Genomic DNA, 16,467 nt, shown 5'->3' on the forward strand with positions numbered 1-16,467 from the left:
TGGCTACTTGCACCTTTATAGTTTTTGCCTCATACCGTGTGGAAGGTTGGCAGCCATTGGCATCGGTGTCCAACCTGGATCCGATGTGAATATCAAGAGTTACTTAGTAGTAGAGTAAATAAGTTCCATTTGACATCTTCCCCATTTGTCTCCCATGAGTTCAATAAAGTTACCTTTGTCACTAATAAAGTAACACTTGTGTCCACACTTTTATATCTGTGATCCCACCGAACCTGATACTTTCCAAGCACAGCAAGAAGGTACCACGTTATTGTTCTTGATTTATTAGCCCGTCCCTGACAATGCTCCTGTATCTCATTGATGGGACCTAGAATTGACTGTGCAAGACGTGTATGTTCGCATTGCCAATTATGCAGGACCCAACTTGCAGATTGAGATAAAAGAAACTCTGAATCTCTGAGCCTGGAACAAAAAATAAATTGTAGGTGGGACTCACAGATGCTGCATAGCCTGTAGAGTTCCTCTAGTATGTTCTTTTCTGCTGGTTGTGAACCTTTAACACAAATTTGGAACTGCAGAACCAAGATGAGGCTTATAAGATTCTGTACATTCAACACCCATGACTGTGTGGCCAGGAACAATTCAAATGCTATCTACAGATTTGCCAATGACACCATGGTTGTTGGCAAAATCATGGACGGCAGTGATAAAGTGATAAAGAAGATAGATCAGCTCATCCTTGCTAACTGAAATAAGTTGAGAGAAATTGGAGTGATGTCTTCTTTAACGCATGTATTTTTGATCTGCCTGTTCCATGGTAAAAGCTGAGAATAATTGACATTGAAGTCTGAGATTTGGTTGTCGGAAGAACCTTGCATCTAAACACCCTATTTAAATCATTCTCATTCGAGTGGTTGCAGGATGCAGGTCTATGCACCAGTTATTTGCTCCACCTCACCACACAAAATAGGTTTGAGTCACTTGGATTTGTTGTCAAAATCCCATTGGTGAAAGTTAACCTGCAGGTGGTTTCCTGTTTTGTTTTTGATCTGTAACTGGAATGATGACCAATTTTAAAGTGAGTTGTGGTGTACGTACATTGAGGTCTTCTCTTGCTGTCGGAAAGAGTAACCAGAATAAACAAAAACTCAGCGATAAGTTTCCTTCTGTGGATGAGATAAAAAAAAACTAGTGATTTTGTGCTGAAATTACTTACAGAAAGATTACATTTTGTTTCCTGTTCCTATCTTCATTTTCTGTTTAGAATATATTAGATATGATAATGATGTTGCACTTTTTTCAAGCCACCCACTTCTGTAAAACAATCATTGCATTGTTTCACCAAAAGACACAATTTCATGTTCTGGAATTTGAAGATTCTATTGTTAATGTAGCAGAAACATCATTTTAATAATACTTGGAGATCCACTCATATGTTTTATTAACTTTGCCATTTCTTCATTTTTATTCTCTTTGCTTCTACCCCTCCCAAATTTTGCTGATAATCATTTCCATGTTGGACAGACTTAAATTGATTTATCTTGGTTCAGTGATAACAATCCATTCTCTACTATGTCTAAACCTATTCCAGGATTTGACTACAATTTCAGCTGCTGGCTCAATGGTACCTCTATAAGACCATAAACCAGTGACTCTCAAGCTTTTCCTTTCCACTCACATACCGCTTCTGACATGCCTTTTCTATTTGCTGTTGCAATTTGTTGTCCACATTCCTGCTACTCTATGGAGGTCTATGTGTAACAGCTAACAGAGTTTTTTTTACCCTTCCCATTTCTTAACTCAACCCACAATGATGCTATATCTTCTGATCCTATATCACCTCTTTCTAATGATTTAATGTTGTTCCTTACCAACAGAGCCACGCCATCCCCTCTGCTTACTTGCCTATCCTTTTGATACACCATGTATCATGGACATTCAGCTCCCAATGACATCCATCCTTTAGCCACAACCCCATGATGGCCACAACATCATACCTGCCAATGTGTAGCTGTACTACAAGGTCATCCACTTTATTTCTCATGCTGCGAGTATTTAAATACAAAACTTTTAGCCCTTTATTTGTTACTTTTGACTCTGTGTCCTAGTTAGTGTTGAAGATCATCCCACTGGCTGCAATTTTGCCCCGTCTCTGTCCTTCAACACATACTGCCTACCAGCTGTCTCTATGTGTGTGCCCACTGCCTCTTCCTCTGGTTCTTCACCTTGGTTCCAACCCCTACTGTGAATCTAGTTTAAACCCCCCTCAAACAGCATTAGTGAACCTCTCTCCCAGGAGATTGATTCCCTTTGAGTTCAGGTGCAACCCATCCCACTTGTATAGGTCCCTGGCATAGAAATAGTTCAAATGATGCAAGAACTTGCACCATTTTCCTGTTCTGACCTTCCCTAGCTTGTGGCACAGGGAGTGATCCAGAGATAACCACCTTGCAGGTCCAGTTCTTCAGCCTCTTTCCTAACTCCCTAAACTTACTTTGTAGGACCTCTACGCCACTCCTGCCTGTGTTATTGGTACCAGTATGTACCACGGCCTCTGGCTGCTTACCCTCCCCCTTAAGAATATTCTGCATCCGCTCAGAGACATCCTGGACCCAAACACACTATCACGGAGTCTCTTTTGTGGTGGCAGAATATCCTGTCTGTTTCCCTATCAAGTCCCGGATGTCTATCACTCTACCTGTCTTCACCCTTCCCTTCTGAGGCTCAGAGCTGAACATGGTGCTGTTGGTCTGGCTGCTGCCTGGCACAGATAGTCAACCCCTAGCAGTAGCCAAAGGGTTGCTGAAGGGAATAGCCACAGAGGCACCCTGTACTGCACTCCCCTTTCCTGACTTACCTTCCTTCTACCTGTGATTTTGTCCCTTTAATGGCTATCATTATGAAATTAAAACAGCAAGTTGTCCCAGAGGGGAATTGTCCCTGTGTTCTTGAAATAAGATATTGTGTGGCTTAAAAGCTATAGATTTATACAAGATTTAAATGGCCCCTTCGGCCCATCACATGCATCTATGTAAACCTTTTTGTCCATCTACACTAATATCATTTGTCCACATTATTGATCTGCATCCTTGTTTGCTTTGCCTGTTCAAGTGCCTGCATAAATCAATCTTAAATTCAGTATTGGTCCTGATTCCACTGATATTTGATAGTGCTCCAGTTATTAATCACCCTCTGTAATGAAAAAAAACCTTTCTTCTCAAAATCTCTTTTAAAACACTTCATCGCACTTAAACCTATACCTTTTTTTGATAGCCCTACTATTGGGGAAAAAAATGTATCTACATTTAACAATAGTATTGTACCTTCCTTTGAACCAGGAGAACAAGTCCAATCTATCCAACCTCTCATCACACCTACAGGAAGCACTTGAGGCGAATCTACAGACACTTGGTGACTCGGGGGGAACGGCGGGGGGAACGGCGGGGGGGAGGGGAGGACAGACACACGACGACTCTCTTGCTTCTCTCTCTGACTGTAAGAAGCGCTTAGGCAATCCCTGTCGGTGGCGAGTCTGTCTGCCCTGAAGCAGGCAAAAAGAAATTTCATGTTATACAACACTGTTTTATTATTATGATAATAAATTGAATCTTGAATGCAGGTAAAATCCTCGGGAACCTCCTTTGCATTATCTTTCTTTATTACACCTCAAGTCAAGTCACCTTTATTTATTGTTCATACCATGCTCGCATGGTAAAGACGAGACAGGGTTTCTCCAGGATCACAGAGCATATTTACATAAATATAAGTTAAAATGGAAGTTAAACACATAAAAACAATTAAATATTAAGGCATTTACTGTAAGGGTCCCCAGGACCAAGGTGCTCTATACACATATGTTCTGTGTATTCATGAGTCTTATGGCCTGTGGAAAAAAACTGTTGCCCAATGGGCCCGAGTGCTGTAGAACCTCCTATCAGACAGCAGAAGGGAGAACAGTTTACGTGAGGGGTGTGTGGAGTCCTTCACCATGTTTATTGCCTTTTGCCTGCATTGAGTGTCATAGATGTTCCTCATGGCAGGAAGAGAGGGCCCAATGATATTTTCCGCTGACTTCACTATCCTCTGCAGGGACTTGCGGTCCAAGGAGATCCAGCTTCCAAACCAGACAGCGATACAGTTGCACAGGATGGTCTCAATTCATCCTCTGTAGAATGGAGTGAGGATGGGGGATTGGGAGATGGATTTTCCTCAGCCTTCGCAGTGAGTAGAGGCGCCGCTGGGCTTTCACGGCTATGGAACTGGTGTTAAAAATGCACTTATAAGATAGTGGATTGGTTGGTTGATATTTTGGAGCAAGTCACCTTGAAGTTTAATGAAGCAAAAGGCAAACTCTGATTTTAACAGCTTCTCAGTTGTGCCTGAAAGCTGGACCACCCTGGCTGAGCATTGTGGGAGTTGTCACGGTTTATCTCCCGTGTCGAATAATCACTCCCATTGTGCTTTATGACCCGACGTTTGTGACCGCGATGCCTTTCGGGAAATATAGTGCAGAACCCATGCGATGTCTTTCATGCCTTCAGCTCCCGGCATGTACTGCGCCATCTCCTCTCCCCACCAACCCCGGTCGGCAAAGATGGCTGACAGGCGACGGAGACGCGCTTCCCAGGACACAGACGAGGAAGAGGACGAGGTACCTCGCTCGGAGGTGGAAGTCGTCCCCTCCGCCCCTTGTATTTTAGACTTATCCGGCGTCCAGGCTCGTGAAGTGGAGTCGGAGTGTGTGAGTATGGCCAGTGGGGGAGATGAGAGGGAAGAAGGACGCGGCCTGGGGGCTGCTGACGGGCCTGGCGGCACCGGAATGTGCAACCGACGATAGGGCTTGTGGCGGGCTGTGTCCTGGGGAATTATTCTCTTTAATATCGTGTTGTTTGATGTCGCACTGGTTTCAGTATGCAAAAGAGATTGGAAGACGAATGCAAACCATTTTAAAAGTTAATCTGAAGTAGTCTGTAATGTAATAAAGAAAATGAGAGCTAAGGCATGGTCATGTATTCTGTGTTAGTTTATGATCTCGGTGTGAACGGATCCGATTCTGGGCACATTAAGCTGTATCAGCAACTCCATAAACTTAATTACACCCTAGGATCTCCGGACTGCTTGTGTTCTTTCTTTTTTCCAATAAGACACAAGAAAAGTACATTTTCAGGCATTAAGTTTTGCTTGATGTGGCAAGCCTGTATCCATATCACTTTTTGTCTTTTATAAGAAATCTAGTTCAGCTGTCGGTTTGCTGTCCAGTTCAAGTGTGAGAGCTGGAAAGTTGTAAAACCAGCAGTTTCATGTTAATTTACACTTGTAACGTTGCTGACAGGTATGAGTTGTGAAGATGCAGGTGAGGGGCTAAAGGTTTGGAGGGTGGGTCATGTTATTCTGTTTTTTAAAAGAATGCTCCAAGAGGAAACCTGGAAATTATAGCCCAGTGAGCCTGATGTCAGTAGTAGATAAATTATAACCATATACAGAACAGGCCAGTTTAGCCTTACTAGTCTATGCCGGAACAAATCCCCACCCTCCTAGTCCCATTGACCAGCACCTGGTCCATACCCCTCCAATCCTCTCCCCTCCATGTAATTATCCAGTCTTTCCTTAAATGTAAATAACGTCCTTGCTTCAACCACCTCTGCCGGAAGCTTATTCCACATCCCAACCACCCTTTTGCATGAAGAAATTTCCCCTCATGTTCCCCTTATAATTTTCCCCCTGCAATCTCAAACTATGGCCTCTGGTTTGAATATCCCCCACTCTTAATTGAAAAAAGCCTATCCACGTTGACTCTCTCTGTCCCTTTTAAAATCTTGAACACCTCCATCAAAGCCCCCCTCAATCTTCTACGCTCCAGAGAAAAAAGCCCCAGGCTGCTCAACCTTTCTCTGTAACTCAAACCCTGACATTCTGTCAACATTCTCTTGTACCTTCTCTGCACTCTCTCTATTTTGTTTATATCCTTCCTATAATTTGGTGACCAAAACTGCACACAATATTCCAAACTTGGCCTCACCAATGCTTTGTACAATTTCATCATAACATCCCAACTCTTGAATTCAATACTCCGATTTATGAAGGCCAACATTCCAAATGCCTTCTTCACCACTCTATCTACCTGAGTATCAACTTTGAGGGTACTATTTACCATCACTCCTAAATCCCTTTGTTGCTCTGGACTCCTCAATTGTCTACCATTATGACCTATTTAGATTTGCCTTTCCAAAATGCAACACTTCACACTTATCCATATTAAATTCCATCACCCATTTCTCAGCCCACTCCTCTAGCTTTCCTATATCTCTTTTTAAGCTACGGTAATCTTCCTCACTGTCCACAATACCACCAATCTTTGTCTCATCTGCAAACTTACTTATCCAATTCACCACCCCTTCTTCCAGATCGTTATATATATATAACAAACAATAGTGGACCCAGGACCGATCCCTGAGGAACTCCACTAGTCACCGGCCTCCAATTTGACAAACAATTTTCTACCAGTACTTTCTGACACCTCCCATCCAACCATTGCTGAATCCATTTCACTACCTCCTTATTTATACCTAATGCCTCCACCTTTTTTTTCCTAATTATTGGAAGCTGTTCTAAGAAATCAGATATACAAGTATTTGAATAGCCAGGGACTGACTGAGGGTGGTCAACATGGCTTTGTATGTGATGGGCCTTGTTTAACTAATCTTATAGTTTTTCTGAGGAGATTACCAGGAAAGTTGATGAATGTTGTCTACATGGACCTTAGTAAAACCATTGACATGGAGGTTAGTCAGGAAGATTAGATGCTCAGTATTGTGAGTAAATTGGATTTGAAATTAGCAATGTGGGAGAAGCCAAAGAGTGGTAGTAGATGATTGCATCTCAGATAGGAGGCCTGTGACTAGTGGTGTGCCTTGGGGATCAGTGCTGGGACCTTTGTTTGTCATCTATAACAATTATGTATTTTACATAGAACTTGCGAGATTTTTACTTTCTGAAGTGCCTCCATACCTTCCGCAGTGGCCGTTCACACAGGAGCTACCAAAACTCCAAATATCTATATCACACTGTGAGTTTAAACAGAATGAATACCTGGTGTGGTATTTAAGGAAGCTGGATGTCCTATTCATTAGCCGGTGTTCATGGATCACCTACAGTTCAGTTTAGGCTGCAGGTGATCCGTGAAAATTGCTAGGGGTCCAAGAGGTAAAATGTCAGAATGGGAATAAGTCGTTATTTCCGTTCCAATCTTTTTACACAGGTTGTGTTCCAGGAAATTGGGAATAATTCAATTTCCTGGAATGCAGCAGCAGTGTTTATATCATCTGGATCAGTTGTTTTGTTATATATATGTTAAATTGGATCAGCAAGTTTGCAGATGACACTAAGATAGGAGGCATTATGGACATCAAGGAAGGCTTTTAAAGCTTGCAGAGGGATCTGGGCCAGCTGGAAAAATGGGCTGAAAAATAGCAGATGGAATTTAATGCAGACAAGTGTGAGGTGTTGCATTTTGGAAGGACTGACATGTTTTTGGGGATAAATTGGGGCAGGTCTTTTAGTGTAGGTCACATACAAACGCTTTAAAACAGATCTTATTTAAAGTACTGGAGCTCTGCTAGTGCTGGTCATCGGAGCCTGAGAGTCTTTGCAAAAGCTTTGGAGAGTGCCCAAGAGACTTCACTAATGGATTGTTGTTTACAAAAGGCAACAGATGAAAGAACTTGTCAGAGCCGCATTCTTTCTGGAGGTGAACTTGCTGTTCTAAGAGGGTCATGTGGTTTTTCAAGCGGAGAGAGTAAAATAGGTTTTCTCTGTGTGACAGAGAGAGACAAACACAGATCAGTTGTACAGTTTTACAGTCAGCAGCAGGAACTGGAACAGGACAAGCTGGCAGGCTTGTGGAAACCCCATTTGGAAGATGGGTTGTGAGTGCTTAGTTCAGCCTGGTGAAAGCCCTTGTGGTTCATGCAAGAACTGGACTGGCTATTTAATGTTTCATTTGGAATAAGAGAAACAAAAAGGCGCTGTGTGGTGACCTGAAAGAAAGAGGTTATCATCTGGAGAACCCTGAGGGGCCAAGACTCTTTGGCAAGACACTGAAGTGGCTGATTTTAAAAAAAAAAAAGGAATGAACGTACAATGAATCTGAAAACCAACAAGAACCTTCCTGATCAGTAACCATTTACCTTTCAAGCACCAAAGCCTGGTGAACTTTATAAATGTTAAATTCTGCGCACAGTATAAGAATTGCCTGCAATGAGTGAACTTGGAGGAATGAGAAGTGAAATTGGACTGTGAATCAAAGAACTTTTCTGAACTTGCACATTACATACATGTGCGCTTAGAATTAAAAGGTGGCTAAGTTAGGTTAGTTAAGTCAATCGTGATAATTTAAAGTATGATTCTGTTTTTGTGTTTAAGGATAATTAAAAGCAACTTTTGTTTAAGTAATCATTAGTCTTGGTGAATATTTATTGCTGCTGGGTTTTGGGGTCCTCTGGGCTCGTAATAGGACAAACCAAGAAAGGACATGCACAGTAAATGATAGGGCACTGAGGAGTGCGGTAGAACGGAGGGATCTGGGAATACAGTACATAATTGCCTGAAAATAGTTTCACAGTTAGATAGGGTTCTTAAGAGAGATTTTGGCATATTGGATTTTATATTAAAATATTGAGTACAGGAGTTGGGATGTTATAGACAGTTATAGTCTGTATAAGACATTGGTGAGGCGAAATTTGGATTATTGTGTGCACCTAACTACAGGAAATATATCAATAGGATTGAAAGAATGTAGAGAAGATTTACAAGGATGTGACTCAGACTTCAGGAACTGAGTTACAAGGAAAGGGTTAAACAGGTTAGGACTTTATTTCCTAGAGTGTATAAGAATGACTGGAGATATAATTGAGGTATACAAAATTTTGAGGGATCTAGATAAACTAAACTAAATGTCTCCGCTCCATCCTCAACATCCATTGGAGCGCTTTCATCCCTAACGTCGAAGTACTCGAGATGGCAGAGGTCGACAGCATCGAGTCCACGCTGAAGATCCAGCTGCGCTGGGTGGGTCACGTCTCCAGAATGGAGGACCATCGCCTTCCCAAGATCGTGTTATATGGCGAGCTCTCCACTGGCCACCGTGACAGAGGTGCACCAAAGAAAAGGTACAAGGACTGCCTAAAGAAATCTCTTGGTGCCTGCCACATTGACCACCGCCAGTGGGCTGATATCGCCTCAAACCGTGCATCTTGGCGCCTCACAGTTTGGCGGGCAGCAACCTCCTTTGAAGAAGACCGCAGAGCCCACCTCACTGACAAAAGGCAAAGGAGGAAAAACCCAACACCCAACCCCAACCCACCAATTTTCCCCTGCAGCCGCTGCAACCGTGTCTGCCTGTCCCGCATCGGACTTGTCAGCCACAAACGAGCCTGCAGCTGACGTGGACTTTTACCCCCCTCCATAAATCTTCGTCCGCGAAGCCAAGGCAAAGAAGAAAAGAAAGAGATGAGATACAAACCAGAGGACATGGGTTAATCGTGGAAAGGGAAAACATTCAGGGGAACTTGTTCTCACACACACACACACACACACACACACACACACACACACACACACACACACACACACACACACACACACACACACACACACACACACACACACACACACACACACACACACACACACACACAGTAGTGGTGTTGTGAAACAAGCTTCCAGCTGAAATGGTGAATAACATTCAAGAAGAATTTGGACAGGTACATGGATGGAAGGAGTATGGAGGACTACAGACTGAGTGCTGCTTGGGGGGGGGACTAGGCAGAATAATAGTTTGGCACAGACTAGAAGACCCTGTTTTCAGTGTTATAATCTTCTATTGTTCTATAAGTGTGTATTTTGAAGATGTTAAAACATTTTAAATAAGATTTTTCCTGATGCTCATTATAGACTTAATTTTTGCTTGCTTGGGCTGGCCTTTTAAAATTAATCAATTGATTTATTTTAAAGGTGTCTACATATGAGATAATGTGGCTAAGGCAAATCTATTTTTTCTCCTTATTTGCCCATTCAAGGAACATTCCAGGTCTGAAGAAAGCAGTAGCATTAAAACAGTAAATATAAATAACTTCAGCTGTACCTGAAAAGAAAAATATTAACTTTTAAGGATAAAGGTTTGTAGCATGAATAAAAGCTCTCATGACTGGAGGGAGAATTTATGCGTTTATTAGCTTAATCCTGAGGGTAGGGTCTTGCAGTGGTCTTCAGAAGGGCTCAGGGTTTAGGCAGGAAACCAAGGTTATATATGGGTAGATGGGGGTGGAGTCGGGAGGCGGAGCCAGCCATCAGTATAACACACCAGTGAATCTCAGTTCATTGTATTCACCCCTCCCTGCAGAAGTTAGGGTTTGTGGATGAAGACAACATTGATTCAGGAAAAAAAATTTTAAAAATATAGTTATTTACAAATTTAAGCAGTCTGGAGATCCAGGTGGAGCGCCTAAGCATGGGAGGGCCTTGGGCTCCTTGAGTCTCCTGGTCCCCTTGTGGGGGAGAAGAGGCAGGCAGGGTCTCCCGCTCAACGGTGGAGATTCCCCGAGGCCTTGACTGGTGGTGGTGGGAATGAGGTCCATGGCTCGCAGGGCACTTGAGGCAACAGACCCTCTGTTCCGATGGGTGCCAGGTCCCTATTGGAGATGGTGTCCTCCCTGCCATCCGGGTGCTCCACATAAGCGTACGTGGGATTGGCGTGGCAGTTTCATCGTTTTCACTAGGGGATTGGTCTTGCTTCTTCTCATGTGCTTCCTGAGAAGTACTGGACCAGGAGTTGTAAGCCAGGTTGGGAGTGTAGTTCCCAGTGCCGACCTTCTTTTGAAATTGAATAGTGAGGAGTAATGTTGGTCACAGTATATAGTAGCAACTGGATGGAATGGAGCACCATAGAAAGGACTTCCTGCCAGTGTGAGTCTGGAAGGTCTCTTGACTTCAGGGCCAGTTTGATAGCCTTACAGATCGTGGCTTTTTCCTTTTCAACCTGCCTGTTCCCCTGGGGGTTGTAACTTGTAGTCCTGCTGCATGCAATGCCCCTTGCCAGCAGGTACTGACGTAGCTCGTCACTCATAAAGGATGAACCCCGGTCACTATGAATATAGCTGGGATACCTGAACAGGGCGAAAATGGAATTGAGGGCCTTTATAACTGATGAAGTGGACGTGTCTGGACATGGAATGCCGAACGGGAAGTGGGAGTACTCATCAATGATAGAGAGGAAGAAGGTGTTCCCATTTGTGGAGGGGAGAGGTCCCTTTAAAATCGAAACAGAACTGTTTGAAGGGCCTGGATGACTTGATCAGGTGTCCCTTTACGCGGCGGTAGAAGTGTGGCTTGCACTCCGCGCAGACCTGGCAAGACCTGGTCATTTCCCTGACATTTTCCATGGTTTAGGGCAGATTGCACGCCTTGACAAAATGAGCCATGCGGGTAACCCCTGGATGGCAGAGCATAGACCACAGTAGGCCAGTGTATGCAGAGGCACAGCTTCCTCTGGATAAGGCATCTGGAGGGCCATTAAGGTCTCTTGGCCGATAGGCAATGTCATAATTGTAGGTGGAGAGCTCAATCCTCCACCTAGCAATCTTGTCATTTTTGATTTTGCCCCTCTTGACATTATTAAACATAAATGCGACAGAGCATTGGTCAGTGAGGATTGTAAATTTCCTGCCAGCCAGGTAGTGTCTCCAGTGACTCGCAGCTTCTACAATGGCTTGAAGCCTCCTTTTCCAGAGGGTTTCTGGAGCTCGTAATGTCCGAGGGGGGGGGGGGGGGGGGGGGGGGGGGAAAAATGCAACTGGCCTGCCGCCTGGTTGAGGGTAGCGGCCAGGGCTATGTCGGAAGCGTTGCTTTCCACTTGGAAAGGTACATTCTTGTCCACCGTGTACATGATGGCTTTCGCAATGTGATTTTGGAGGTAGTTAAAAGCCATTTGGGCTTCAGCCGAGAGGGTGAAAATACCAGCTTTTAGGAGAGGGCAAATCTTATTAGCGTATTAAGAGATCCACTGGGCGTAATATGAGGAAAAACTCCAGGCATCTCCTCAAAGATTTCGTGGTCCTGGAAACTGGGAGCTCTAACTGGGGGCGCAACCCTATCAGGATTGGGGCCCGTGATAGCCAGCTGTTTAGTGCTGAACACACAGTTGCTAGAGTTATAATTGAGGGTCAGGGCTTTTGCCGCACGGAGAAAGCTCTGGAGGTCAGTTTCATGGTCTTCCAAAGTATAGTCACTGATGGTGACATTATTGAGGTAGTGGAAGGTAGCCTCATCCACCATTCTGTCTATTTGCTTCTGGAAGATAGAAACCCCTTTAGTAATACCGAAAGGGACCCTCTGGAATTGATAGACAACAGTTAGCCTTAAGTGCCGTATAGCTCAGTCCTCAGAATGGATTGGCAGCTGGTGATATGCAGCTTTCAGGTAAATGGTTGAATAGACCCGATACTATGCAATATCATTCACCATGTCCAAAATTCGAAGGAGGGGGTATGCGTCCAGGAGTGTGTACCAATTAATGGTTTGGCTATAGTCACTTGCTAGCCTGGACTGATTTCCCCTTTTACCACTACCACTTGCACTTTCTATGGGTTGGTGAATGGTTCGATTATATCTTCGTCGAGCAGACATTGTGTCTCAGACTATGTGAAATCTCGTTCTGCTGTGCTGTACCTCCTGCTCTTGGTAGCAATAGCTATGCAGTCAGAGGACAGATTCGGGAAGAGAGGTGGGGGTGGGGGGGGGGGTCGATATTCATTGTGGAGAGGCTGCATGTGTGTTCTGATATTGGAGGCCCTCTGTTCCGATCCGATACAAAGAGGAGGGGACCAGAATACTTTAAGGTCGGGGTTTTAAGGTGACACAGGAAGTCCAGACCCAAAGGCACCAGAGCACACAATTCATCAAGTACATACAGGCTTATCTTACAGAATTCCCCCCCCCCCCCTTCAAACGACAAATGTACTTTACAATGATGTTGAATACGCTTGGAGTACGACTGAGACACAAGGAATATGCGATAAGTGGAAGGATACATCCTTAGGTTGTATTCTTGCACAGTCCGTGAGTCTATGAAGTTTTCAGTAGAGCCTGTGTCAATTAGGCATTTAGTGGAATGTCCGTTAACCTTCATAGTCACTCTGGAGTTGCTGAACTGTTGAGGTCTGCCCTGATCTAGATCCATCGCAGCTAGGACCTTGGAGACTCCATACTCCTCACTCGATGGCCCCCACTGTCCTGGGTTGCCCGTGTGTAAGATGGCATCCACCTCGTGGCACGGCAAGATGGCCACTCTCCTCTGATGATGACGCCGAGTTTGAATTTGAGTCACGACAAGATGACCGCTGAGCCTTTTCGTGCCATTTCCTCACTATCACCCTCCGTCGGCATGTAGCGCAACAAGTGGGCTTGGATGAATTCGGGGCAGATGGTTTGGGGCTGGAGTCGTATCCGGGAGCGGTGCAAGCTGCGGATTTCCTCGGGCTTCCCCTCGTGCAGCAAACCCTCTCCCAATGTCCTTTCTTTGAGTCTTTAGCCAGGCAACGCGATCGGGGATGCTGGCTCTTGCCGCAGATAAAGCACTCCCTTGTGCAAGATGCAGCAGCCGTTAGGGCTGGGGTAGCCAGAGCAGCTGGTCCTTGGAAGGAGTCACCTGGATGAGCGAGCTCGCTGGCTTCGAGGTCGTCGTTTTCGAGCTTGGCCTGTTCCAACGCTTTGACCAGTTCAATGTGACTAGCCATTTCCTTCTTACCCGACTTGAGCAGTCACTGCCTCATGTACCTTGAGTGACACCCGCGACTAGAGTGTCCCGGACCTGTTCTTCTTCACGAATGCGATCTGTAGCTGCTTCATACCTGCACTTCTTGGCAAGTGTCCGCAGATCCAGCAGGTAGTCATCGATGGTCTCTCCTAGCTGTTGGCGATTATAGAGCCATTCGGTGCCTCGCTAGGACCTTGTTTTGCAACTTCAGATACCAAGCCTTCAATGCCTCGATGGCAGCATCATATGTAGTGCAGTCCCTGATGACTGCATACCCTTTCATTCCTACCCTCGAAATGAATGTGGACCTCCTGAGTTCATCGGTGTGGAAGATGTCTCTAGTCGCGTTCAGATAGGCCTGGAAGCTGTCTAGCCAGTACGTGAACTCAGTCACATCGGGGGAGAGAGGGTCTATCAGCAGCATCCCTGGCTTGAGTCACACTTCCATTGTTCGGGAATAAACTAGTAAAATTGTGAATAAAATCTCTCATGACTGGAGGGAGAACATACACTTTTATTAGCTTATAAATGAGGGTAGGGTCTTACAGTGGCCTTCAGAGGGGCTCAGGAAACCAAAGTTATATGGGTAGTTGGGGGCAGAGCCAGCCATCAGTATAACACATCACCAGTGAATCTCAGTTTACTGCAGAGTTTGATTAAAGTGGAGCATTGGACTCATTTATTAGGTTGAAAATAACCAAAGGTATGAGATGACAACTATCGAACAGCCACACAAGTAACCGTACCAACATTCTGAGCGATTTTCATTTTAAAAAAACTGGAAATGGGCTGTAGGGTCATAGTTATAGTAAAAGAGCAGTCTTCTAATTATTGCAACATCACTAAAATAGCTCAAGTTGCCAGTATGCAACTTTTTGCTTTAGGACATTTTTCATTATTTCAGTGTTTCTTGCTGCTCAGCTAATTCATCTATAGAGTCTGCACTATTTTATATAAGTGACTGCATCTCATTATCTGTAAAGTGCTTTTTCAAAGATCTCCAAATACACTGTAGTGATAAAATGCAAAGTAGAAAGATTGGAATGCTGAACAGTACTACGGTTTGTATCATAAGGGGTCATTTATAATATGAATGCACAACAGACCAAAGTAAGCAGCCCTAAGTCATCCTGTGGGAGATTGAATTGGGCTGACGTGAGCAAGAAGTTTTTTGGATGTGTTAACAGCGTTTATTGGCAGCTTTTCAATGAATATATAGGTCGAGTACCCCTTATCAGAAGATCTGAAAGCCGAAAAGATTCAAAAACTGAATTTTGTTTTTAGCGCTGTCATGACATCACAAGTGGGGGAAAAAAATTCAACATCTGACTTGCCCATGTGAGGCTCTGACACTCTGTTGGTGCCGATTTGATTACAATAACAGGTTTTTTTTTAAAAAAAACCACCAAAATCATTGCTTCTGTCCAGGAAGATGCCAAATAGAGCTGAGTCCAAGTCTTCAGCATTGGCTGCAGCTGGAGTTGGCAACTCCATTCTCAGCATCGGGTGCGGTGCTGTCCACTTCTAAGAAGTTGCCTCTGCTCCTGGGCAGGAGCAGGAGTTGGTGGCAGTGGGAAGTTGGTTTTCTTTTGTAAGCAAATTTTTTTTTGTACTAATCATTATTTCTTGTGAATTTTTCACTTGTGGTGTCATGTCGCCGTTCAAAAAGCCGGCTGTTGTTTGTTGTTGATGTTTAACCGTTGATGTAGGTATTCTGCCGATGTTACTGTGCTGCTTAGTCCCATTGTTCCCCCAAAACAGAAAAACATCTGGTCCCAAGCATTTCGGATAAGGGGTACTTGACCTGTAGTGACATTTCAATTTTGGGCCAGACAAGTTCTTTTTCTTTTGAGTTTTTTTTTAAAAATTGCTTGGGTTTATCTTGGAATTATTGATGGACAATTACAAGGTGGTGGTGGGGACAGCACAGTGGTACAACTAATTCCTTTGTTGCTTCTCAGCTCTCGTGACCAGGCTTAATTCTGATCTCTGGTGCTTTATTGTATGGAACTTGCACGTTCTCCCTGTGACTACATGGGTTTCCACCCACATACCAAAAATGTGTGGGTCAGTAGATTGATTTGGCCTACGTAAACTGTATCTCCCTCTTTTTTTCATGTTGATGATGTGCAGAATCTGGATTTAGGGGGATAGTTTATGGTCATCTGATTGTACAAGTCTCAACCTGACAAATCAGTGTTCTCTGGTCCTTGGTGCAAAAACATGCAGACACACAACCAGATATAATACACATTCAGACAAATAATACATAGGCAGGACAAATATTACATATACAAAAATAAATATTGTACAAATGAGTCTCTTGGTTTATGCGAGCAGTTCCTTTGGTTGTTCAGTATTCTCACTGCCTGTGGGAAGAAGCTGTTCTTCAGCCTGGTGGTGCTGGCTCTGATACTCCAGTATCTCCTCCCCCAATGGGAGCAGCTGAAAGATGCTGCATGCAGGTTGGAAAGAGTCCTCAATGATTTTGCACGCCCTCTTCAAACAATGATCCCAGTAGATCATGTTGATGAGGTGGGGGGGGGGGGGGGAGCGGGAAACTCCAGTGATCCGCTCTGCCACTCTTATGGTTTTATGGACTGATCTCCAATCCATTTCTCTGCAGCAACTGTACCATACTGTGTTGCAAATGGACAGGACACTCTCGATAGAGCTCCTATAGAAGGTTGACATAA

General features: G+C 44.2%; 1 protein-coding gene across 3 annotated transcripts in view; it reads left to right on the forward strand.

The window, feature by feature from the left end:
• The first annotated feature begins 4,464 nt into the window (after window positions 1-4,464).
• Window positions 4,465-16,467, forward strand: part of casc3 (casc3 exon junction complex subunit) — a 43,522-nt gene continuing 31,519 nt past the window's right edge. For 2 of the 3 annotated variants that reach the window (XM_069906823.1, XM_069906826.1), the window contains exon 1: window positions 4,466-4,702. In XM_069906823.1, coding sequence (XP_069762924.1) covers window positions 4,484-4,702 — 219 coding nt within the window. In that variant the 5' untranslated portion in view covers window positions 4,466-4,483. Of the gene's footprint in view, window positions 4,703-16,467 lie in introns of all 3 variants that reach the window. The other variant, XM_069906824.1, reaches the window with a different exon arrangement.

The sequence above is a fragment of the Narcine bancroftii genome, chromosome 12 (assembly GCF_036971445.1).
Source record: "Narcine bancroftii isolate sNarBan1 chromosome 12, sNarBan1.hap1, whole genome shotgun sequence".
Taxonomy (NCBI): Eukaryota; Metazoa; Chordata; class Chondrichthyes; order Torpediniformes; family Narcinidae; genus Narcine; species Narcine bancroftii.